The sequence below is a fragment of the Natator depressus genome, chromosome 10 (genome assembly GCF_965152275.1).
Source record: "Natator depressus isolate rNatDep1 chromosome 10, rNatDep2.hap1, whole genome shotgun sequence".
NCBI classification, from domain to species: domain Eukaryota; kingdom Metazoa; phylum Chordata; order Testudines; family Cheloniidae; genus Natator; species Natator depressus.
This window is the reverse complement of record NC_134243.1, coordinates 20,280,349-20,305,176: the sequence shown is the minus strand read 5'-3', so window position 1 is coordinate 20,305,176 and position 24,828 is coordinate 20,280,349. Positions and strand designations below refer to the sequence as shown.

At 38.3% G+C, this 24,828-nt stretch overlaps 1 protein-coding gene across 1 annotated transcript in view; it reads right to left on the bottom strand.

The window, feature by feature from the left end:
* The window catches only part of SNX29 (sorting nexin 29), a 441,491-nt gene that overhangs the window by 307,864 nt on the left and 108,799 nt on the right, over positions 1 to 24,828 (bottom strand). Inside the window, exon 14 of the mRNA XM_074965421.1 lies at positions 4,104 to 4,186. Coding sequence (XP_074821522.1) covers positions 4,104 to 4,186 — 83 coding nt within the window. The remainder of the gene's footprint in view (positions 1 to 4,103; positions 4,187 to 24,828) is intronic.

The window sequence follows — 24,828 nt, the reverse complement described above, 5'->3', positions numbered from 1 at the left end:
GGGAGGTTGGGGCTTCAGAGTCAAGTCTGTTATGGATGATAACACTGTGGAGCCAAAGATAGTGTTGGAATCAGAGTGCTAATTGCTCCATCTCTAGCCAGGAGCAGTTAAAAACGAATTAAAGGTGGCTCGCCCATACAATGCTAATTAGCCTGGAGGCACAACACAAGGGAGGGAAAGAGCACGCATAGGCTGAACGGACGCTGCTACCAAAGATCTCCAATCAGAAGAGCAAGGATGCAGACACACCTCAAGTGGAGCACCCACAGGGATACTACTCAAAGAAGAAATGTATGCTAAGAGGTTACCAAAACTGTAAGCATTGTCCAAAGTTTACCGGTTGATTCACAGAACACCTTAAATGCACAACCCACATCCAGCCTTACCAAACTTTATAGAAGCACTATCTATTAATTATTCACATGGATACTGAGAATTACAAACATTAGAATAGGTTTTTTTCTGACTCACTTTCCTGAAATAATTATGGGGAAATACTTCTGAAACAGGTTATTATAATATTTCAATCAATAACCATAACACGAACAGATTTTATTTGTAGACTGTTTAATAAATACAGGATCTTCCATTTCATTTGATCATTTTTCAAGTAATTCCTAGCTTAGAATGAATATAGTTGTTAGGGCTGCCAAATGATTAAAAAAATTAATCATGATTAATTGCAGTTTTAATCACACTGTTAAACAACAGAATAACAATTTAAATTTATAATAAATATTTTTGGATGTTTTCTACATTTTTAAGAATATTGATTTCAATTACAATGCAGAACACAATGTGTAGAGTGCTCACTTTATATTATTTTTATTACAAATATTTGCACTGTAAAAAAAGATAAACAAAAGATACAATCTACAGGTTGAAGCATGAAGGGGCACACGAATGATTAGCATATCTGACATGTAACTATCTTGCAACGCCGAGCACAACAGTGCCATGCCAACGCCTGTTCTCACTTTCACGTGACATTGTAAATAGGTAGTGGGCAGCATTATCTCTCGTAAACTTGTCTGTCTTAGCAACTGGCTGAACAAGAAAATAGGACTAAGTGGATGTGTAGGCTCTAAAGTTTTACATTATTTTGTTTTTGAGTGCAGGTATGTAAAAGAAATTCTACATTTGTAAGTGGCACTACTGTACTTGTATGAGGTGAACTGAAAAAATACTATTTCTTTTTATCTTTTTTACAGTGCAAATATTTGTAATAAAAATAATATAAAGTGAGCACAGTACACTTTGTATTTTGTATTGCAATTGAAATCAATATATTTGAAAATGTAGAAAAACATCCAAAAATATTTATAAGAAATTTAAATTGGTATTCTATCACTGTTTAAACAGTGCAATTAAAACTGACTAATCATGATTAATTTTTTTAATCGAGTTAATTTGTTTTGAGTTAACTGTGATTAATTGACCGCCCTAGTAGCTGTACATTTACCTCTTTTCCAGTAAGGTTAGACTTTGATATCTGCAAAACACTACACCACAATATTGATTTAAAGAATTTCACTACAAGAGTAATCAAAGTCTTTCATTCACAAAGGATGCCAGGAAAAAAGACTCAAAATGTAAGGATTCAAGCTGTGTATGTCAATGGAAAATACTTCCATATTTAAAGTACTTAAAAGAGCACTGAAAAGGTTTTTACTGCCTGTCAAGAATTTTTCCCCTGCTACTTTAGTTCTCCAATAAAAAAAAGTTTCAATTAAAAAAGCCAGACTTTTTTTTTCCCAGTCTTATACTACACTGCAAAGGAATCTAATTTTCAGTTCCACACAGGACACTCAAAAAATCAAACAAATCTCAGCTTCTCCAAATGTCCCTTTACAGAACAATATGATATACATGTGACAAATGGGAGAAGCTTCACAGTCAACCTCTATGAGTTATTTAAAGGTGTAAGCACAGCAGATCTACTGGAGGATGAAACTACTTTACCAACAAAAGTGTAATCTTCTAGGTATCCATTTTACCTTACTATTAAACCTTTCATCAAAGCCACACTTCTGAGCTTAATTCCTCTTAATGCAAGTTAGATCTAGTACTGGCACACTCACACATTTTTAAGGATATGATAAAGCAGGGGTCGGCAACCTTTCAGAAGTGATGTGCCGAGTCTTCATTTATTCACCCTAATTTAAGGTTTCACGTGCCAGTAATACATTTTAAGGTTTTTAGAAGGTCTCCTTCTATAAGTCTATAATACATAACTAAACTATTGTTGTATGTAAAGTAAATAAGGTTTTTAAAATGTTTAAGAACCTTCATTTAAAATTAAATTAAAACGGACCGGTGGCCAGGACCCAGTCAGGGTGTGAGCACTGAAAATCAGTTCGCATGCTGCCTTTGGCATGCATGGCATAGGTTGCCTACCCCTGTTATAAAGAGATAAATGCTGACTCCCACACCAATCTCGCCCACATTCTATCAAGGGCCAAATAGACTGAGGAATTTTGTGTGCCACTAGAAGGAGGATGACTGGAAACAAAAACAACACAATGTTTAAAAACACCCTGATCTCCTCATTAGCCACAATTTGCTTAATTCAAAATAAAATAGGGTCTTACTGAACACTGATAACATCAGAGGAACTAAGCTTACAAACATGTTAGCTTGCTGGAGATGAAACCTGCCCCATTCTAATGACAGTAGAGTCTTTATTATAGGCACCAACTGGGGACTGAGGAGTTCATAAAACAAAACAAAAATCTGTAATATTGAAATCTCAAAATTACAGTAGGCATGATGCATACATGACAGTATGATGCACTGCATCACTGTCTTGTCCTTCAAGATGATGTCCAGTGCATTGAAGGCATCAGAATGTGAAAGGATGTCAATGTGTTCTTCACTGGCATCAATTTTAGGAAAAAAATGGTTCATTTAACTGGTCACTCATAAGATTAGTATATGTAAACATCAATGTTCTATAGTATCATACATTTTTTGGTCTACCAAAAAATATTCCCTAGTTTGGCAATTATTTAGGTATTTAAATGGTCTCCAGCATAGTACTATGAGCACTTCCCAAATATCTGAAATACAAAACACTTACTCTCTACTCCCAAGCTGAATCATCATCAGCAATCTAGTCAATCATCTTTCTTTACAACCATTCCTCTGTCAACATAATGGGCACAAGTTCATATAAACATACCTCAAAAGTGTGCCATCACCTTATATATAAATATAATTCTAAAACTCTGTCGAGATCTTGACGCTCCTCTCCTTGAAAAGTGAAAGACAACATTTTTATCTATATTCCTAATGGAGAAAAATCGTCTTGTCAAGGAGAAGTAACCTAGACCTATTCTTGTAGTGAGGATGCCTTGCAGCATCTCCCACATTGGGAGACGCCACTTAAGGATTTCTTCCTCATTATTATTAGAGTTTAGGAGCTCTCATCATGAACCTGGACTCTATTGTACTGTGCACTGTAACAATATAACAAAGACAGTCCCTGACAAAAAAGAAAATTAAGTGCCTTAAGCACTGTCCTTTTGCTCTGGACTTGCAGCTGAAGCACTCTCCAAGGTGCTCTTTTAAACTTTTTTAGTTGTACAAGTTAGTTTTTCATTTTCTACAGCACAAAGTCACAAATAAGCATTAAACAAAAAGCATTTTCAGACAGTACTTAACTCAGCTGTAGAAATGATGATCACTTTAGACAGAGATGTAGTTAACTGTCAGCTCTTAAGAGGACTGTGTCTTCCTATAAGTCTAAACACCACCCCTACCATGCTTTGGGCACTACAGTAGTATAAATAATAATGGAACAAAAAAGACACCTAATCTTGGGCTCTGTGGATTGTGTACCTCACTAACTTAGCAAAACACAAAAATTTTAGTTATCTAAAATACTCAAACAATTGTAACAGCTCGCCTCTTTCTACATTATTATTAGCCAAAACATTTTATACTAATGCATGGCTGCCTTTTTTTTTCAAAAATATTTTCTACGATGTCTCATAATCAATATATTCTTCACTAATGGACAGCAATCTTTTTGTCAATAATGATGGAATGGTATATGCTATGTGTCTTCCCTGTACAGATTTCTCTCCTCATTTTCTCCTTACCTTCTGCTGTTTGACCTTCTCTTTTCAGCATCTGGACAGCTCCTACATACTTCTTGAGTTGTACTTTCAGCACTTCATTCTCCCTGCAGGTACAACAGTAAGAGAAAAATATTAGTACATTACCAAATATAAAAGAAGATAACCCATTTCACACATGAAACAAATGATAAAAATAAACATTCATAAATATTACTATGTTTTATCTTCAAAACTAAAAGCAGAAACTAAAATCCTGTAAAGAGAATTACCACAAAGGTAGTATCTAACACATACGTCAGTAACACTGCAATTGGAAAACTAGTTTTCCAGCATGAGGGGAATGTGTGGCCAAGTGAAATATAGGCCAATCACTACAATATATTAAATAATTTATTACCCACAGCTTCTACATTACTTTCTGTCTATATTAGGCATCTCTAACCACATATCCACCATCATCATAGATCTGACCGTGGCTTGCATGCCGAAAGTATAGCTGGTTAATAATTGAGGGTGGACTATAAACAAAGAAATGCAGCAGTGGTTCACTTTACATACGAGTTATTTTATTCTATTTTTTCCTATGGTCCAAGTATTTACTGCTGAACAAATAAATAATTAATTCAGAACTTGAAACTGACTGTACTAGTGAAAGAGACTGACAGCCCACTTTGTAAAAAAGAATATTCAGAATGTAATTATCAATGTACAGCTGCTAATTGAGAAAAATGCAGTAAAGTGTAAGTTACCCATTTTTATTCTATTTTTCAAAGTTTATCTTCTACGTCCTCATTATTTTCAATTGGAGAGAAGCAAATATTTAAATGTCCCACTATTTTGCTGCCACTAATGACACTAAAAGCTTTAGTTAAGGTCTGAAATAGAAAAGGATTGTAATAGCTTGAATTTCAAACAAAGATATAAATCAGCCACCCCTTTGAGTTCATTCAATCTCATTAATTCAATAGAAGCATTTATACAGAAGAAACAGAATTTAACTTTGTCAAGGAAGTGAATACAGAAAACCCTTGTGTAATAAAGCTTCTAGATAATTTCACTCAACATGGCATAAAAAGCACTTCATATTGCAAATGTTTTGCAAGTGGCTTGGAAGTAAACTCTGCCTGTAACAAGAAGAGACTTGGCTTCCCAATAGTTCCCTCAAAACAAGAGGCTTTTTTCAGTATAGTAGACACTTGTCACTCTCTCAAACTACAGATTTAGAACGTGAGGCCATGCAGAACAGTCTGCCACAGAAAAGTAGAAATGGAGCTGCAGATTCAACTGTTTAGAAAGATTGCTTTTCTAAAATAGATATACCAGGTGGAAAAGCCTTGGAAGCACATTCTCCCTTAGAGGAAGCAAGCTAAATTGTACATTTGGCAGCTAGACTGGTTAGGGGGGAAAGTATGCAATGCCTCAGAGGCAAGAGGCAGTCCAAAGAGCAATCCAAAAAAGGCAGTCCAAAAAACTTTAAAGAGCTACAACTATCCCAGTAGACAGTCCTCTCCGGTCCCTACAGTAGGGTATCTTCTGTAGGAGTGCTGCCCGTCAAGATCCTCCTCCACCGCACTCAAAACATAAAGGACCGCAAATTGCATTCCAGCTAATAGCACTATGCCACCAAAAGATACTGTCAAAAGAGTCAATGCTAAATTACGTTGAACTCTTAATTATTTGTTATGCAACATGAGGAAAGGGAACATTAATGGGAGAATGCAATATAAAATTAACCTTTTTTAAATGGCTAATTTCAATCTAATTATGCAGTGTCAATGGAAATAGGATGAATTTGAAACTTTAACACTCTTTTAGAGTTGATATAGGGCTATGAAAACTAGACAGAAACACACTACTTGAATTATTTTAAATATTGTCAATAGCATGAAATTAGGTGCCAGCAATTGCACTTCATCTTGTACCACACAGCAAGCAGACTTAAGTCTCCAAAGCAAAAGTAAGCACGCTCTTACTTTCTCACCATTAATCTGGCCTCAACAGAAGGTCATTTCTGGTTCCACTTTCCTGGAGGAAAAGGTTTTCAATTTCCAATCATTCTGCAATCCCACAATTGCAGCATCAAATACTGCATTTGAATCTGAAAGTAAATCCAATTATTCTGCTAGATTCCCAATCAAGTTCAGCCTAGAATAGTAACAATAGAAATTTTAACTGTAGCCTCGAGTTTCTGTGACACCATCTAATAAAAATATTGAGAAAGTCATACTTATTTTGTCACAATTGTGCTTCCATCAAGCAATCCGTACTTCAGCGGCAGTAATTTAAACATGCACTGTTAAAATACAGGGAGGGCTTTCCCTTGGGACTATCTTAAGAAATTATTACTATATAAAAATGACAACATTAAAGAGATCAGAACCCTTAGGAATTTATTGAAAAATTAGGCTGCTGCTATATTCTTTATTTAAAGGCCACACAGTTGTCAAGTCAGATTTCAGATCAATGCAACCTCAGTTTAATAGGAGTTTGCTAAATCCCATGGAGAAGGAACTATTCATTACTTAACTACGACATTTTAATAAAGTCCTTGAAAGTTTTATGCGTTTTAGGATATTTTTAATTTCCTAAATATGTTAACTACAAAAACAAGTCTTTTTTTCTTCAGATGGAAAGGAGAGAGGTGAGATTTAGAATAAGAAAACACAGAAATATTGTTTAATTTCATGTACTAAATGATAACAGGATTAAGTAACTCATTCTTGGGAAATATTATATTTTATACCAAATCAGGGAGGAAACATTTGTCATTAACAGTGCAGACCTAACTATATTCAGTTTCGAATTAGGGGGTTTAAACATCAAAGGAATCGCAAGGCACGATAAACACTAGAATCTTAAAGGTACATTTTTAAGTTTGGGAAGATGGATAGGGAATCTCTCTATACTGAGAAACTAATACTATTTAAAAATATTGAAATTATATTATTGCATCAAAGGACTCTCAAAAAAAACAACCAAAGTACACACTCACTTCACGAAGGTGGTTAAATCACATAAGATTTCATATTTAAGACCATTTCAAAGCAAGCTACCATAGTTCAGTTCACATCTCATTTTCAAATGTGTCTCTTTGTAAATCAATCGGCCTAATATTACTTATTAGTCCTGAACATTTATTTTGTAACACCAGAAGCAACAATCTAAATTCTAACACAGCACCCATCCCTGTGTTGTGTGAATTTCTTTTTATCTAAGGATCTCAAGGCACATAAACACTTTGGCGCCTGATTTAACACTCACTGAAATTGTCCTTCCATGGACTCCAATGTGTTAGATCAAGCTTGAGAGAACTTTGATTGGAACTGGGAGGGAAGAGACAGGGAGCAGAAAAGGAGCTAGGGAGTGTGGGGAAGGGACAGATTGGCTGGACAAAGTTGAGTGGGACAAGGAGTGGGGTTTGGGGTGGGCAAGGGCAAGAGACAGGACTGGAATAAGGACAGGCTGGAGTAGACAGGAACATGTGTCAGGCAGGTGGAACAAACGGGCAGAAAAGTCTGTTCCCACTAAAGCACGCTCTCCTCCAGAACCCAAGATTCTCAAGTATTCCTCTGCAGTCAGTAAATAGCTGTGAAACCCACCAGCAAAGTGTGCCTCTCATCTCCCTCCAATGTCTGGCCCACAGAGGACAACAAGATACTATTGCTATCAGTCTGTTAGCTCAACTGCCAGAGGTCTATGCTGTGGATCGAAAGGTTACAACCCTGCTGACGACCCATCTAGATGTCAATATGATGCCGAACGATAGAAATTCTGTTTTTTTCAGTTTGCTTTTTTTAAAACCCCAGGAAATTACACACAAAAATTGTTTAAAAAATGCTAAAATTGATAAGGGAATCATGCAAAAAAAGTTAGGAAATGACCGATCTAAGATTCCTTATACAACCTTAATTCAACACCCCCCACCCCCGCGTATTTTATTTGAGTATGCAACATATAAACAAACTAGCCAGGTGACTAATTTTGGGGGTTAGGGGGCGTTCTTTTCAAAATTACACACAATTGCCCATTTTTGTGTAGACAATATGACAACGTTTGCTTTTGACAAAACAGATTCGTTTTCCAAACTCTCTTCTTTAGTAGGATGGTTAAGACAAATATAGCATAAACCTACATTTCAATATAAAGAGTGACAGCTTTTATACATCTCTAAAGGCAAGGGGGATTTTTGTCAAACTAATATTCAGTCTGAAATTGATTCAAATAGTAGGAGGTGGTTGTCGATAGTTTTGCAACTGTATTCCACAACAAAAAATATAAAATGTACTTCAAAGTTTTAACAAATGTGAACATTTTGTATTTCAAAAATTCAGTGGTTATTAACCTTTTATCAAAACATGCTTTTCAAAGCTAATTTCACTGGCATAGATAATACTGTAGCTTCACAAGATTTTATAATTAAATGATATAGTTAGCTTTTTCCTGTGTAAATTTTCCCCAAGGCAAATCAAACAATTACAGACTTTCTTGACTACGGAATTTCAGCCTTTGTAACAGTATTGCTTTGAAAATAAAGTAAAAATATGTCACGAATGGTCATGAAGCACTAGTGGACTATAATGCATTATAGGCAAAAGAACAAAACACATTGCACATTGCAAAGTAAATATTAAAATTCCAACAGCAATCCAAGAAAAAACAGGAAATTGCTAAAAGGAAGAAGACAACAGGCTGTGCTCAAAGGTGAACTTTTGGACTAGGAGATTTCTAGTGGAGTTCCTCCAGGACTGGTTTTGGGACCAATCTTATTTAATATTTTTATTAATGACCTAGACACACAAAGTAGGAGTGTGTTAAAGAAATTTGCTGATACAAAGTTGAGAGGATTCAATAATACAGAGGTGGACTGGAATATTATAGAGGAAGAACTGGATGGCCTTGAAGACTGGAGTAACAGAAACGGGATGAAATGTAATGGGTCAAAATGCAAGGTCATGAACTTAGGGTTTAGCAACAAGAATTTCTGCTATAAGCTGGGGTTCATGAGTTGGAAGCAACAAAGGAATCTAAGAGCTAAGCATGTGGGTCGACCACAGGATGACTATGAGCCGCAAATGTGATGCTTCTGCAAAAAAAATGCAAAGGCAATCGTAGGATGTATTATGTGAGGCACTTCCAACAGAGACAGAGACGTTATTAATGCCATTGTACAAGGCACAGGTAAAACCTCACTTGGAATACTGTGTACAATTCTCCTCACTCATGTTCAAGAAAGAGTAATTTAAATTGGAACAGGTGTAGAAAAGATCTATTAAGATGACCAGGGGAATGGAGGGCCTATTTTATGAGATCTGACTAAAGAATGTGGCTTGTTTAAATTAGCAAAAGGAAGGCTGAGAAACATTGGGGGTAAACACCAGGGAGGGGGAAAAGCTATTTACGTTAAAGGACAGCGTTGCCACAAGAACAAATGGGTATAAACTGGCCATGAACAAATTCAAGCTGGAAATCAGAAGAAGGTTCTGAAACAGCATCCCAGTAAGAGAGTGGTTCTCAAACTAAGGGTCATGACCCCTCAGGGAATCACGAGGTTATTACGTGAGGGTCACGAGTTGTCCGCCTCCACCCCCAAGCCCCACTTCGCCTCCAACATTTATAATAATGTTAAACATAAAAAAAAGTGTTTTTAATTTATAAGGAGGGGGTTGCACTCAGAGGCTGTGTGAAAGGGATCACCGATACAAAAGTTTGAGAACCACTGCAGTAAGAGCTCTTGGGGTATGTGGTTGACTGATCGGTTCCTAACTCAGGTGTTCGTAACTTTGACGTTCTACTGTTTCTCACTTAATTTCCTGCCATTACAGGGGTTTTGGGCATTGGTGCACCTTGGTCCCTTCTATTCTCTGCCTGTAGCACATAATTAAGGCTGTGAGTTTGTCACGGAGGTCACGTTTGTCAAGGAGCTGCAGGGGTGGTGCCTGCAGTAGCACTAGATCCCCATTACTGATGTGAGAATCATGGTTTCCAAGACTATATAATGAAACATAGCTAATAAAGCTTAAATAGGGCATTAATTTTCAACAGCAGTGTCAAGCCTCTTCTTTGTTTTAAAGGAATGGTTATAAGAAATTCATTCTAACACATGTATAAAATATTGCTTTGCTGAAGACAGACATTCTATTTTTACAATAACTATTAATGACACACAGACCCATACGACCTTAGCAACAGTTAATACTGTTCATATTGCCTTTCTTTAAAACTACATGGGAAGAAGAATCATCAAGTAAGCAGTGAATGCAAGGTCTTCCAATAGTTAAAAATCTCTATTTCTGCAGTAATTCTGAAGCTGAATTATCTCTATCCCCATTTTATCTTAGACGATCTAGTACTTGAGGAAACACTGCTTAAAATTACTCAAAAAAACCCACAACTACTGCATCCTTATGTATTTTGGCAATATAAATGTGTCAAAATTTTGCAAACGCTACTACTGAAATGATTCTTAATATGACTGCACTTAGTTTAATGTACCTGGCCTTTTAATTCATTATATACATATAATACTCTATACAAAACAGAAAATTCTACAAATCAAATGCAATTCCTCGCCTACATTACATGTCAACTCTGAATAGCTAAGGTTCCAAAACTGTAATATACTGAAACAATCAAATTTAGATAAGCTACGCCAATAATAATGACTATACAAGTGATGAAAAATTAATCAGGGTGGCAGCTGGAGGAGCAGGAGGCAGTTGCTGTTCTAGAACTGGCTCAGTAGCCTTGGCAGCTGGCAGACCCCAAACTCATTTAGCACCGGTTCAATAAGCCTCTCCAGGAGCGAATGCTTCCATTCCCTTTGGCCTCCTGCTCCATGAACCAGTTCATTAGCAGCAACTCCTGCTAAAGAGCCTGCCCCTGCTGTGCCCTGAGGAATTCAGACTGCTCCTGATTTCTCCTACCCATCTCTATGAACAGCTTTTCCAGGGTCCTTCTCCATCTGCCTCTGCTGTCTCTGGAGTACTGCTCCAGCCCTCCTTGCCAAAGGGTTTCCCTCTTAGGTACCAAAGGTCCTGCCAATTCAAAGACAAAAGTAGCATAATATTTTTTTTCCTTTGGAAGAAGCTGAGAAATCCTCCCACATAACACAACTTTGCTTAGAAGGCCACAATTCTGATACTTTTCAGCATTCCAGGAATGCGACTGTTGGACTATCCTTGCTTTTCAGACACCTTTTGCAGCCCATGGGGAAGAAGCAGAAGCTTCTAGTGGTAAAATACATACTAATGTTTTCAAAAATTTAAAATGTTCATAGTGTCTCATGGGGAGGGAAGAGGAGCAGTGCCTTCCAGGACCTATGTTGCCAGTTTGCAATTTTTTCTCCAGATGTTGGTAAGTCTTTAAAGAACATGGCACTTTTCAAGGCACCAAAATGGAAGAGAGAAGTCTTCAAGTCTTGTGAAAGAGATCCAGCAATCCATGCTAGAGAGATGTTTCTGCTAATGTTCACCCCTTTACATATTGCTTAATGGAGGGGTTAGGTCAACTATGAAGGTTGAACAAGCAGATTTGCACGGTTGTTGAATCTCAAGACTCAGCTAGAGTTTCCGCTATACCAGAAATTTGCCTAAATATGCTTAAAGGACTGGCAGGCAATTCAACTGGAAATTGACTATATTCTCAGCTAACATACAGAGTTTCTGTGCAAACAGAGATGCAAACCACGAACACTGCTCATCCGACCCACTCCGGCATCACCAGAAAATCCTGTCCTTGTGCCTGCATAACAACAGTGAAACGGACAGGGAAAGAAAGAGACACACTGCAACTTTATGTAGTGCCCTAAAGTTTCAGCTCAGCACAATAAACCACTCACCTCTCTGCTGCAAAGGGACACTGCACTGTGTTTATTCCATTGCCAAGCTGGATCCTTCTCCCATTCCCATGTCCCCCAGCCTGTGCAGCATGACTCCGTGTCAAGAGAGACCAGACATCAGGGACAGGGATGGTAAAAATTTTGTAATCTTCCAAGGGGCAAAGGACTGATGTGACTAACTTTTCCTCAGACAACCGAAGTGTTCTACAGCTGTGTTCTGTTTCCTTCCTGGACCTAACCCCACATCCCTCCACTTCCCATCCCACCCCACCCCATAAGTCCACATGGCTCTTGTTTGTACGAAGCACTGAACTGTGTAATCTTCCAAGGGACAAAAGACAGCTGTTACTAACTTTAGAACTGCAACTGTGAGTCTTCTACAACTGTCCTATCCCCAACTGGGACCCTTCTAACCCACCCCTTCCCCCAGTTCACACCTGACTATGTGTTACAGGGGCACAAAGATTTTTTCCTTAATAGCCTGTTCTTAAGAAATATCTTTAGCCAAATGCATAATAGTTGTTAATCAGACATCAATAAAATCATTGATCTATAACTGTGTCTTGCTTGGGGACCATTTTGGGATAGAGCAGAGCAGGGGCTGGATGGGGAGGGGAAAGTTGGAGGAGTTTGGTTAGGACATGACAATGGCATGCTTTCAGCACTGTAATTCAAAAAGTTCAGAGACATAGCAACACATGGTATGTGGTCTAGGGAGGAAAAGTCAGGGCACAGTACTTCAAAAGCCCTCAATCTTAAAATCAGGAATTCCGCACCAGAGTAAGAGGGGACATTTGCAGTGAGGGTGCGGGTCCATTGCAACTTAACAGTCTCAGGTTCTGGTTCCTGCCACTGCTCAGGGTCCTCCTCAGGTTTGTTGGGGAGTCTTGTTCAACCAGCTTCTCCAAGTAAAGGTACAGAATCGTATGCTCCTCATCCTCCAGGTCTTCTGAGGCACCCTCCATGGTCCCTCCTGCTTCCTTGCCCTCAACAGCATCCATCAGGCAATGAGGCCAGCAGGGCTGAGATGGAAATCATGAGCCACCTCTGGGTCTGTACTTGGAGGCCGTGACAGCTCCTCATAGAAGGGGCATGTATGACAAGCCCTCCCAACATGATTGTTCGAGTCTTTGGCCTTCCTGTACATGAGACTCAAGTACTTGATGAATTCCCGGCACTGGGCCAGAGTCTGCTGAATCCCCAACTGCTCCAGCCCTTTGTAAAATTCCCAGTACAGGTGAATGTTTCTGCCACTCCAAGAGAAATGGTGGAGAACGGTGTACTCCACCCACACACTGATCAGCACGCAGGTGAGGGAGAGGGGCCAAGCAGCTGCTCTAAGAGCAGGATCCATTTTCACCTGTATAGATCTGTAAAGAGTGCGGAGGAAAGCTGTTCTGATATGGTCAGTGCAACGTGCTACTGTCACTGAAAATGGAGGGACAGGGACCTTTACGAATTGGGAAAGGGCCAGGAAGAAAAGGTTCAGTGCGTTGTGGGAATGGGGTAGAGCACTACTGAAATTTGAGACCTGGTACATGTCCCTTACACTCATCCATGTGCAAACTTACACAGATACGAGACCATGCCACAGATGAGGCACGTACTTACCCACACCTCTCAGGCATGCTAGCTCACTCGCCCCTCTACTTCCTTCTGGGGTTTAGGTACAGAGAATAGGAGGAGTATGGTCACGCACACTGACGCATATAATCACTAATGTAGACATACCACAAGGCAGCTGCTCTCTAACCCCTTATCCTCCAGGACTGTCTTTCTATCACAGTTCCCTTCATTACATACATCCTATTCTTTTCAAATGAATCCATTCTCAACCTCTTCATCACCCATCACAGCTCTGCTGGGAGCAAAGAAGCGGGTGGAAGTGGCTGCATGCAAGGAGGGTATAGAAATAAGTGGGAATATGAGAGAATAGTGAGGCAGGGGAAGAGGATGGGGTCAGAGAGAAGCAGCGCTGTGCATAATACAGTTAAGGTCAGAAGGCCTGTACTATGGGAAGAGTGCAGTATTAAGGAGACCAAGATCTCTCTCCATACTCCCATCTCAGCTCTCATGGCAGCACAGACTTGGTGCACAAGACAGCAGTGCAGTGAGGAATCTTTCAAGCACTCATGTCCAAGCTCGGATATAGTCAGGGAACCTTAAGGAACAGTGACAGTTGGGTTCAAGGAATGTACTAACGAGAACTCTTGACATGTGTCCAGTCTCCCTCATATCACTGATTATAACAACCACTAAGAACTGTGCAATACAAATAGCTATAAGGAAGGGTGACAGTTGATTGAGATACCTCTGATGATACAATGGTCGTACTTAACAGGAAACCGAGCTGTTAACCTGGGCTTTTCCATATTGTCATAACATTTAGATACAAAAATAGTTAATAACTTGGCTTAATTACAACCTTGTTTCAAATGTAGTCTATGCATAAGATTTCAATGAGTTTTACTTATGTGAAAAGTTTGAAGACTTCATGTTACTTCATTATTAAGATCACTTAGAAAAACAAAAACAAAGGTCTGAGACCATTAATTTAAAGGTCTCGCTTTTAATTTTAGCTCAAACCAATTAACTTGTAAATTCTCATTAAAATCCTTCTGTATTAAAAGAATAAATAATGTAATTTGAGGGCATATACATTGCATTCTTCATGCAGAATAAAAAGGTTGAAACCCAGCCTTAAGTATAACAATCTCAGCCCAAGCTTAACTGTGGAACTATGACTAGCACCTTCATAATTTGTGATCAGGTAACTCCTGAAATCCCAATTAGAATCACAGGCCTTCCCCAGGAAATATCATGTAGTAGTTAATATCTATATCACATGTCAGATAGACATACTTAAAATCTTTTCTGTGATGGCTGCTGAATTTTTGTTTGCTTTTTAGTTGCTCATATGTAAAAGTTTTTAGGTCAGGTGTAATGCCCCTAAAGATATCCAACTACATCATGCAAATCATGTTTCACTTTGATTAACCAGTTCAATGAATGTGAAACAAATCAATTAAGAGACGAATCATTAACAATTCAAATATACTTAGTAATGTACATGAACATCAAGACTTTTTGGTTTGATGCGCTTTATTCTTTTAAATGCTATACCTTATGAATACTCACATGCACAACTAATTAAGCTTTTGGCATTTTAACTCTGAAGTAATGTCAATCATCTCATATCTTAGGAATACATTTCTCAGTTTTTTTCATTGCTTTACTTTCCATTTGGCAACAGTCTGATACAAATAAATATTTGCTACAGTTTTGGCCTTTTTATTGAGGACAGATGATTTATTTAAAAACTCATTTTTACCTATCCATAAATAGTTTCTTGGAAGTTATGTTAAAAGACAAGATTTTTTTTTACTTCTTCAGAAATTTTAGTGCACAGTAGTTGCTTATACAGATAAAATAAAACCAGCTAATGCTTTAGCTCTAGAGTCTGTCTTGGATTTTTGGTTTATGAAGAATAATCAAAGACATTGGCTTTATACAATGCTGTTTCTCAGCTTCCCTGCCTGTATACATCTGAATCTATACTCTAAATATTGAAGTTGGGAAATGCTGTAGTTTGTGAAAAACTACGGAAATTCTTGCAGATCTCTGTTGCATTTTAAGATTATTATTTTAAAAACTACTAAAAGTAATTGTATTCCTCCTACTATTGCTGGATATATGTCTAAAGGCTCGAATGATATCTTCGTAACATTAAATGACATCTGAGCTACTAATAATCTGGATAAATTGAGTCCACTTGTTGGTCTATGTTTTAAAACCAATTCTCCCACAACGCTCCTAGAACCATATATTTGTTGCTTTATGGGAAATCTGGCCCCTTAGTTGCAGTATATGCCCTCTCAGTAATACCACTGTATATTGTTAATTGAATTTTTTTCAAGTGAATTAAAAATTGTAGTGACCATAAAGTCTCCAACTTTTCATCCACTGTAGTTCGACTGTAACACACGTTGGCATTGTCTGTTTTTTGTCTTCACTAGAATAATCTCTCTCTCTTCTCTTGTCTAAATAAATTTCCAAAGTGCTCACTGAAAATAAAGGAGGTAAGGAAATTGTTAGAGAGAATATTTTGGCAAATTTGGCAGAGAGGTTAGAGAAGTGTACTTCTTTCTGCTTTGATAATTTTTTCAACCATTATCCACTGGAAAAAATATAAATTTGCTACTGTGATTCATGTTGTAATTTTTAGAGAGCTTTTGTTTTAGTCAGTACAAAAATCAGTGCAAATGCAAGTTAGTCTAAAACAATTTAAATCATCAAAATTACATGGTAAAGACATGCGAGTTAGACTGATTATCTACTACACATAATATTTTCTCATAAACTGTTTAAAAAAAATCATCTTCAGGTCAGAAATCTATTGTAAGGTAAGAATGGAACAGAATAACACAGTGTAATCTTTTATATATCTAAACTATTCTGGCCTGAAGAGTGTTTTAATTAAATGAATAAATGTCTAGCAGTAATAGTGGATGTTAATCGGTGCTTTATCAGGAACTGAAAATACTTGTCTTGCTTCTAATCCAAGATTTACTCAGAAATCCAAACATGTATTTTGTTCTGCTGACAACATACAATTTTTAAGAAGCTTCAAAATATTATATAGTTTTACATAAATCTAGTAAATTAACTGGAATGAAAAAAATGTTGTACGAATGTCTCAATCGTGCATATATCCAAACCGTATGAGTAAGGATATGGTTTGATCACAAAGTATTCCGGGACTTTAACAGATTGCCATGACTTCTTCAGCTTCAGCGCCCCCATGGCGAGGCTTGGGCTTCGTCTTCAGCCCCGCAGCGATCATACCCTGATTTTGTACATTTTTACCATGACTACCATGAATTTTGCCTAATTTTACCATGGCAAAATCGTATCCATACATATGAGGTATAAAGACAACATTAACTGGAATCATAAAACTCCTGGGATTGCATGTAGAGCCTGTCATCACGCCACTAAACATGACTGATAATGCAACGAAGGCATAATTTAACAGAAAAGTTTGTCACAAAGGAAAATACTGCATGCATGGAAAGCTGTAAAACTGTTTTCTTTTGGCTAAAATGGCATAGATCAGGGCCTAATATAAAGTGTACTTGCGCTTCGTGTTCAAAGTTTTCACAGTAGTCTTCCCATTCAAAAGGGTTTATACTAAGTATGAATGCCAGACAAGGTGATTTGTTTTCTCCTGCAATATCCTTTGTAGTATTGACTTTGTCTACTGAACAGCCTGTTTGTTAATTTGTCTGACTGACCTTCAACATTAAAGCAATTCCATCTTCTCACTGCCTTAAGACTATCAGTCTTACAAAGTGCACACAGGAGCATGTTGAACAAGATTCTCCTGTCCTTTTCTTGGCATAGATATCACATCTGTGAGAACATGAAGTGTTCATATTTATCTTTTCAAGATCAGGCAATGTCCTCACCTTCCTTCTGAAATATTACATTTCACTGGATTTTCTATGTTTAAGAATACAAAAACTGTTTTCTCTTTGTGGGTTCATTTTTAAACTCATCCATTGGTGGTTTATGGAATAGCACAAGCCCACTTTTCATCATACTACAAGTAACTTAACAAGCAGAAAGAAGTCTCTGAATAAAGGACAGTTCAGATAATTTTCAGAACCCAGGTCAATAAGGTGAAACTTTATTGCTCTCCTATGTCTCTACACACATTTGTTTTAAGGTAAATCATGTACACCATTTCAGTTTAACAGAGCATATACATTATGACTGGCTGTCAAAAATGGTATTGTTCTAGATAATGACTAAGTCATTCTGACTGACTTCATTGTATTGTCAAATGACAAATTATGGGGTAGTACAACAACTGTGTAAAAATTTAGTCTAAAGTGAGCTGGACCTTGTGAATGCCACCTTTTAAAAATGGTTCCTTGCATTTTTATGGGCATGTTTACATCCTGAAGAATACCACAGTATTTATAAGCAACAACATACAGGAATCATTTAATCCAACACTGAAGTACAGCTGTTTCTGAATGAGCATAACACTAGATTACAGCTGGATACAGGATGCCAAATTCAGAAGTGATGTACATGGAAGAACCATTCCTGTGAGTAATTTACATGCTGGGTACAGGAGGTGAACAGATTGGTTTCTAGCAGTAGCAGAAGCAACAACAGGAGGATGTAACAAGGTGTGAAAAGGTTTAAGATAAAGCATAGCCTGTTCCCATTTCCACACACACATCCTACTTTATCTTACATCCTACTCCTTTTCAATGCTTTTCTTGCTACAACCCTGCACTTCTGCCCCCTCAGTTTGTAAGACACACTGATGCCAATTTACTGAAGTGTAAACACCACCATCTTTGAATTTGAGCCAACGTGAAAAAGATTACCCAATTTCATTGTAAACTTCAATATTCTAAGCTTGACACCTCATCTAAAACTGTACAGAAAGAATGCAAAAACCTCAATTAATACATTGTTGACATCCTCAAGGAGCCCTCTGGCTCAGTGTGCGTGTAATTTCAGAAAAATTCTTTGAATAGACAAAGATCAGCTTACAAAATGATACCAAAAAGTTCACTACTACACCAGAAGGCTAGCAATTCACCATTGCCCAGTTTAAATGTTTTAAGTGGTCATTTAAAACCAGTATGATGGTTAATAGCTAGAACTAGTTAAAATATTTCATGAGACGGACTGAGTTCACTGTCACTTCTAACTTAAATGACCCAAGAATTCTTCTGTGTTTTACAAAGAAATCCACAGCCGAGACTTCCTTGGGCAAATGAGTCTCTTCTCTAGACTTAACAGACTGTGGAGAAAGGTAAATTTTGGTAGCTTTCTAGATTACAAATGACATCAAAGTCAAAGAAATAATCATCCCAACAACTGACTGATGGCATTCTCAGAATTAAGGAACACTCAAAACACAATTTTTGGTCCTGAAAGATGAAGAAGAAAGGGAGCAATATAGTTGATAGACTTTCAAGGCTAATGCAGATCATTTTCCCAATTAACAATATAATGGATTTGCAGTGTAACTTCTCAGAAAAAATCTGTCCCACTATATTGCCAATTTCTAGTAAAAAAATTAAAAGTGCATTGCCAGCAGCAGTTAGTTGGCTTGTGTTAACAATTACTTCAGGGACACAGCCAATCTGAAATAATCATTTTTAAAAAACTAAGTTCAAAATAGTTTCAACTCCTTCCACGTATGCGGATATACCATTTTGTAGTTCTGCAACCACATTTGCCTACTTTAAAAACATTTTCTGTCCCCATTGCTGTGTGAAGCACAGTTATTTGTAACAGTATCAGATCAAAAACATTTCATACCGAAGTCTAATATTTTAGTTGAGGATGTCCCTTCAGGTCTAATTCCAAAGAACCTATTCTTCTGTTAAAGGGTTCAGATAGGAAACAACACACTGCACAGTATTATGACATTCATGCACAGAAACTATATTTACTCATCATATCAAATATATGCTTTAATTTCTAACTACTCCATCAGAGTTTCATTTAGAGAATCCTCCTCAAGTGCACCCTAACTTTCAAAACATGCAACTTCAACTACAGTAGAATCTCAGAGTTATGAACACCTACGGAATGGAGGTTGTTTGTAACTCTAAAATTTTCGTAACTCTGAACAAAATGTTATGGTGGTTCTTTCAAAAGTTTACAATTGATCACTGACTTAATACAGCTTTGAAACTGTACTATGCAGAAGAAAAATGCTGCATTTCACCATTTTAATGCAAATGAAACAAGCACAGAAACAGTTTAAAAAAATATTTTACAAGGTAAGGAAACTTTTCCTTCATTTTTTAGTAGTTTATATTTAACACACAACTTTACTGTATTTGCTTTTTTTTTGGGTCTCTGCTGCTGCAGCCTGATTGCGTACTTCCAGTTCAAATGAGGTGTGTGAATGACCAGTCTGAGGTTCTACAATATCTTCTTTATCTCTTCACTCTGGACTCATCTCCTTCTATCCAAACTAAAATCTCAGTCTACCTTTTAACATCTCTTTGTTTACGTCCAGCCATCAGTTAAGGCTGAAAATCACCAAAACTGAGTTCTTGCTCTTCCTCCTGCCCAATCCTTTCCCTTTACTCTCACTCACCATGGACAATGCCACAATCCTCCCTGTCATTCAGGCCTATAATCTGGGTGTCATCTTCGATAGAGCTCAATATACATCCAAGCCACATTCAGGTTGTGATGTTTCTTCCTGTAAAACATCTTTATGATTGAGCCTTTCCTCTCTGTTCACAAAGGTAAGAGGCTCATCCAGGCCCTTGTCATCTTGTCTTGACTACCTCAAGCTCCATCCTTGTTTCTGACATCTTGCCCTCCTTAAACTCATTTAAAACACTGCTGGAAAGGTTATCTTCCTACCTCATTTCCCTGATTACCCATACCCTCCTTTTGTATCCCTCCACAGGCTCTGCCTGCACCAAAACGTACTCAGGCTCATTCTTAAGGCCATATTTGGCTCAGTCCTGCCATGCTGCCGTACTTGTCTCTTACATGCTATTAAGCCATCAACACCTGCCCGGGCTCCACCAGTGATGACAGGACCTATTAACCATTACTGAATTTTTCCTACAAGTACTTTTGCACTTTCTCTCAGTGCCCTTTATGCAAAGGAGGTGCTTCCCTTTAAAGTCTCTAAAGCCACTACATCATCCCCCTTCATAGAATCATAGAATATCAGGGTTGGAAGGGACCTCAAGAGGTCATCTAGTCCAAGCCCCTGCTCAAAGCAGGACCAATCCCTAACTAAATCATCCCAGCCAGGGCTTTGTCAAGCCTGACCTTAAAAACCTCAAAGGAAGACGATTCCACCACCTTCCTAGGTAACCTGTTCCAGTGCTTCACCACCCTCCTAGTGAAAAAAGTTTTGCTAATATCCAACCTAAACCTCCCCCACTGCAATTTGAGACCATTACTCCTCGTTCTGCCATCTGGTACCACTGAGAACAGTCTAGAGCCATCTTCTTTGGAACCCCCTTTCAGGTAGTTGAAAGCAGCGATCAAATTCCCCTTCGTTCTTCTCTTCTGCAGACTAAATAATCTCAGCCTCTCCTCATAAATCATGTGCTCCAGCCCCCTAATCATTTTTGTTGCTCTCCGCTGGACGCTTTCCAATTTTTCCACATCCTTGTTGTGTGGGGCCCAAAACTGGACACAGTACTCCAGATGAGGCCTCACCAATGCCGAATAGAGGGGAATGATCATGTCCCTTGATCTGCTTGCAATGCCCCTACTTATACAGCCCAAAATGCCGTTAGCCTTCTTGGCAACAAGGGCACACTGTTGACTCATATCCAGCTTCTCGTCCACTGTAACCTCTAGGTCCTTCTCTGCAGAACTGCTGCCTAGCCCCTCGGTCCCTAGTCTGTAGCAGTGCATGGGATTTTTCCGTCCTAAGTGCAGGACTCTGCACTTGTCCTTGTTGAACCTTATCAGATTTCTTTTGGCCCAATCCTCCAATTTGTCTAGGGCCCTCTGTATCCTATCCCTATCCTCCAGCATATCTACCGCTCCTCCCAGTTTAGTGTCATCTGCAAACTTGCTGAGGGTGCAATCTACACCATCCTCTAGATCCTTAAGGAAGATATTGAACAAAACCGGCCCCAGGACCAACCTTTGGGGCACTCCACTTGATACCGGATGCCAGCTATACATGGAGCCACTGATCACTACCCATTGAGCCTGATGAGCTAGCCAGCTTTCTATCCACCTTATAGTCCATTCATCCAGCCCATAATACTTTAACTTGCTGGCAAGAATAATGTGGGAGACAGTGTCAAAAGCTTTGCTAAAGTCAAGGAACAACACGTCCACTGCTTTCCCCTCATCTACAGAGCCAGTTATCTCGTCATAGAAGGCAATTAGGTTAGTTAGGCATGACTTGCCCTTGGTGAATCCATGCTGACTGCTCCTGATCACTTTCCTCTCCTCTAAGTGCTTCAGAATTGATTCCTTGAGGACCTGCTACATGATTTTTCCAGGGACTGAGGTGAGGCTGACTGGCCTGTAGTTCCCCAGATCCTCCTCCTCCTCTTTTTTTAAAGATGGGCACTACATCAGCCTTTTTCCAGTCATCCGGGACCTCCCCCAATCGCCACGAGTTTTCAATAATAATGGCCAATGGCTCTGCAGTCACATCTGCCAACTCCTTTAGCACCCTCGGATGCAATGCAACCGGCCCCATGGACTTGTGCTCGTCCAGCTTTTCTAAATAGCCCTGAACCACTTCTTTCTCCACAGAGGGCTGGTCACCTCCTCACCATACTGTGCTGCCCAGTGCAGTAGTCTGGGAGACAGAGGGGGAAAAAAAGCATTGAGTACATTGGCTTTTTCCACATCCTTTGTCACTAGGTTGTCTCCCTCATTCAGTAAGAGGCCCACACTTTCCTTGACCACTTTCTTGTTGCTAACATATCTGAAGAAACCCTTCTTGTTACTCTTAACATCCCTTGCTAGCTGCAACGCCAAGTGTGATTTGGCCTTCCTGATTTCACTCCTCCATGCCTGAGCAATATTTTTATACTCCTCCCTGGTCATTTGTCCAATCTTCTACTTCTTGTGAGCTTCTTTTTTGTGTTTAAGATCAGCAAGGATTTCACTGTTAAGCCAAGCTGGTCGCCTGCTATACTTTACTATTCTTTCTACACATTGGGATGGTTTGTTCCTGCAACCTCAATAAGGATTCTTTAAAATACAGCCAGCTCTCCAGGACTCCTTTCTCCTTCATGTTATTCTCCCAGGGGATCCTGCCCATCAGTTCCCTGAGGGAGTCAAAGTCTGCTTTTCTGAAGTCCAGGGTCCGTATTCTGCTGCTCTCCTTTCTTCCTTGTGTCAGGATCCTGAACTCAACCATCTCATGGTCACTGCCTCCCAGGTTCAAAACTCCCCTTTGCAGCAATACCTTTAAAAATCATTTTAAGTCCTTGTTTCAATCAAGTGGAAAAAATTAGTTTTCATTTCATGCATTTTGACAAAAGCAAAAGAGAACTAGATTCACAAACCATGGAGAGGGTAGGAAAGAGGCTATTCAACATCATCATTCATGATGGCAATGGAGAGTCAGTCGGCCAGGCAAGAAGAGGGATAACAATTCTATAGCCTGCTGGTTAAGGTATTTAACTAGGATGTACAAGACCAAGTGCAAGTCCCAAGTTTCACTATATATTTGTACAATGCCTAACATAATGAAGCTTTGACCCCTTACTTGACTTTCTAGGGCTAACACAATTCAAATAATAATAAAAACAAATGTAATGAGGCGAGCCCCCTTGACTTTCTTGTTCTTTTCCTCTCGTTATTCTTGCCATCAACTGAAGCCACTTACATTAAAATACATCCAAATAAATATCAAAATAAAATTTCCTAAAAATTTCCAAATAGAGTAGCTCCTAATATAAACCAGCAGTAAAGGCAAAAAATTTCTCTTGCCCCCTGATGGGACAATTTGAATTAATCTCCACAAGGAATTCCTCAATAGATATCCAGGTAAAATCTCTCCTCCCATAGTTTTTAAATGTGTAAGGGAACAATCTGGCCCATGAATATTAACTATTATAAGCTGAAATACTTTGTGCCAACAAATTACACCACTAAAGTCATTATTAAGTGTCTGTACTTATTTTAAGAAGTCTCAGAATATTGCTACTTAGTGAATTATTGATCAAACATTAACACTGAAAATTGGTAATAACATGCCAGCTGTACCAGAATTTCATATTACATAATATCTGGAGTTTAGCTTCATCTTACCCAATGTAATAGTCTTTACACAATTCTGCAGAATGTACGGCATTGCAACTAGACCTTAAAAAAACCTAACAGCACATCACCAATATATATTATTCCATCTCTTCTTCAGTGACAAAATCATTCAGTTTGCCCAAAATCTAGATGTATAACTATCTATATATACTGTTTCAATATTTCAGCAGCATCAATTACAAATTACAAAGTAAACAGACACTTGTAGTTGGAAAAAAATAAAATAAAGTCACTATATAGGGCAATGTTTCTGTTATGCTAGAAAAGAATTTCCAAGATACACCCACCAAAGAAATACATTTAAAGTCCAAAACTATTTGCACCACAGTGACCACTCGTTTCACTGGAAGGTACACTGTCACTACATTTTTACCACATCTAAGCATGCCAACTCCTACAGCACCATCAACACGACATATGTTCCCAATATGTCAGCAGAACTCAACAATTTCTATTATTAAACTTATTTCAAAAAATCTCTTTTGCATTTTAATCTAAGTGAGCATCTCTTTAGGCCTTGTTACCCTATCTGTTCTTCAAAACAGTACGTGCATGACAAATATGTGATTCACCCATATGATGTCAATGCAAATTTAAAAACTGTGGGAGAAATGAGTCAAAAAGGTATGAATATACAAATCCCATAGCCTAAAATGTGAATATTAAGTATGAGAATTTGCCTTACCCCACTGCTGTACATCTTTTGAACGTAAAGCCCATTTACACACATTTCTGCCTTACCCTGACTCCCTAAAGTGAGTAGTTAAAAATTTTCAAGTGTGATCACAAATGTGGTTAATGGCACCCCAGATGCCAAGCAAGTACATCTCTTAAATTTGTCAGTTTCAGCTACAGGCTCTGTGCTGCAACACAGAGTTCCTAAGAATCTCATACGATAACTGCCAAGCATTATTAACATGTGCACTTGCACACACTCCTCTGTACCTGTAGATAAACTTACTGACCATACCAGATAGTTATCACCTGGGGTGTTACTATTTTGTTTCAGATTGAAACATTGAATCAAGTCTGGTATTCCACATATACAGTAAATGTTCCAAGATTTTAGACACCAACAGGTTTCCCGTTGGAGTG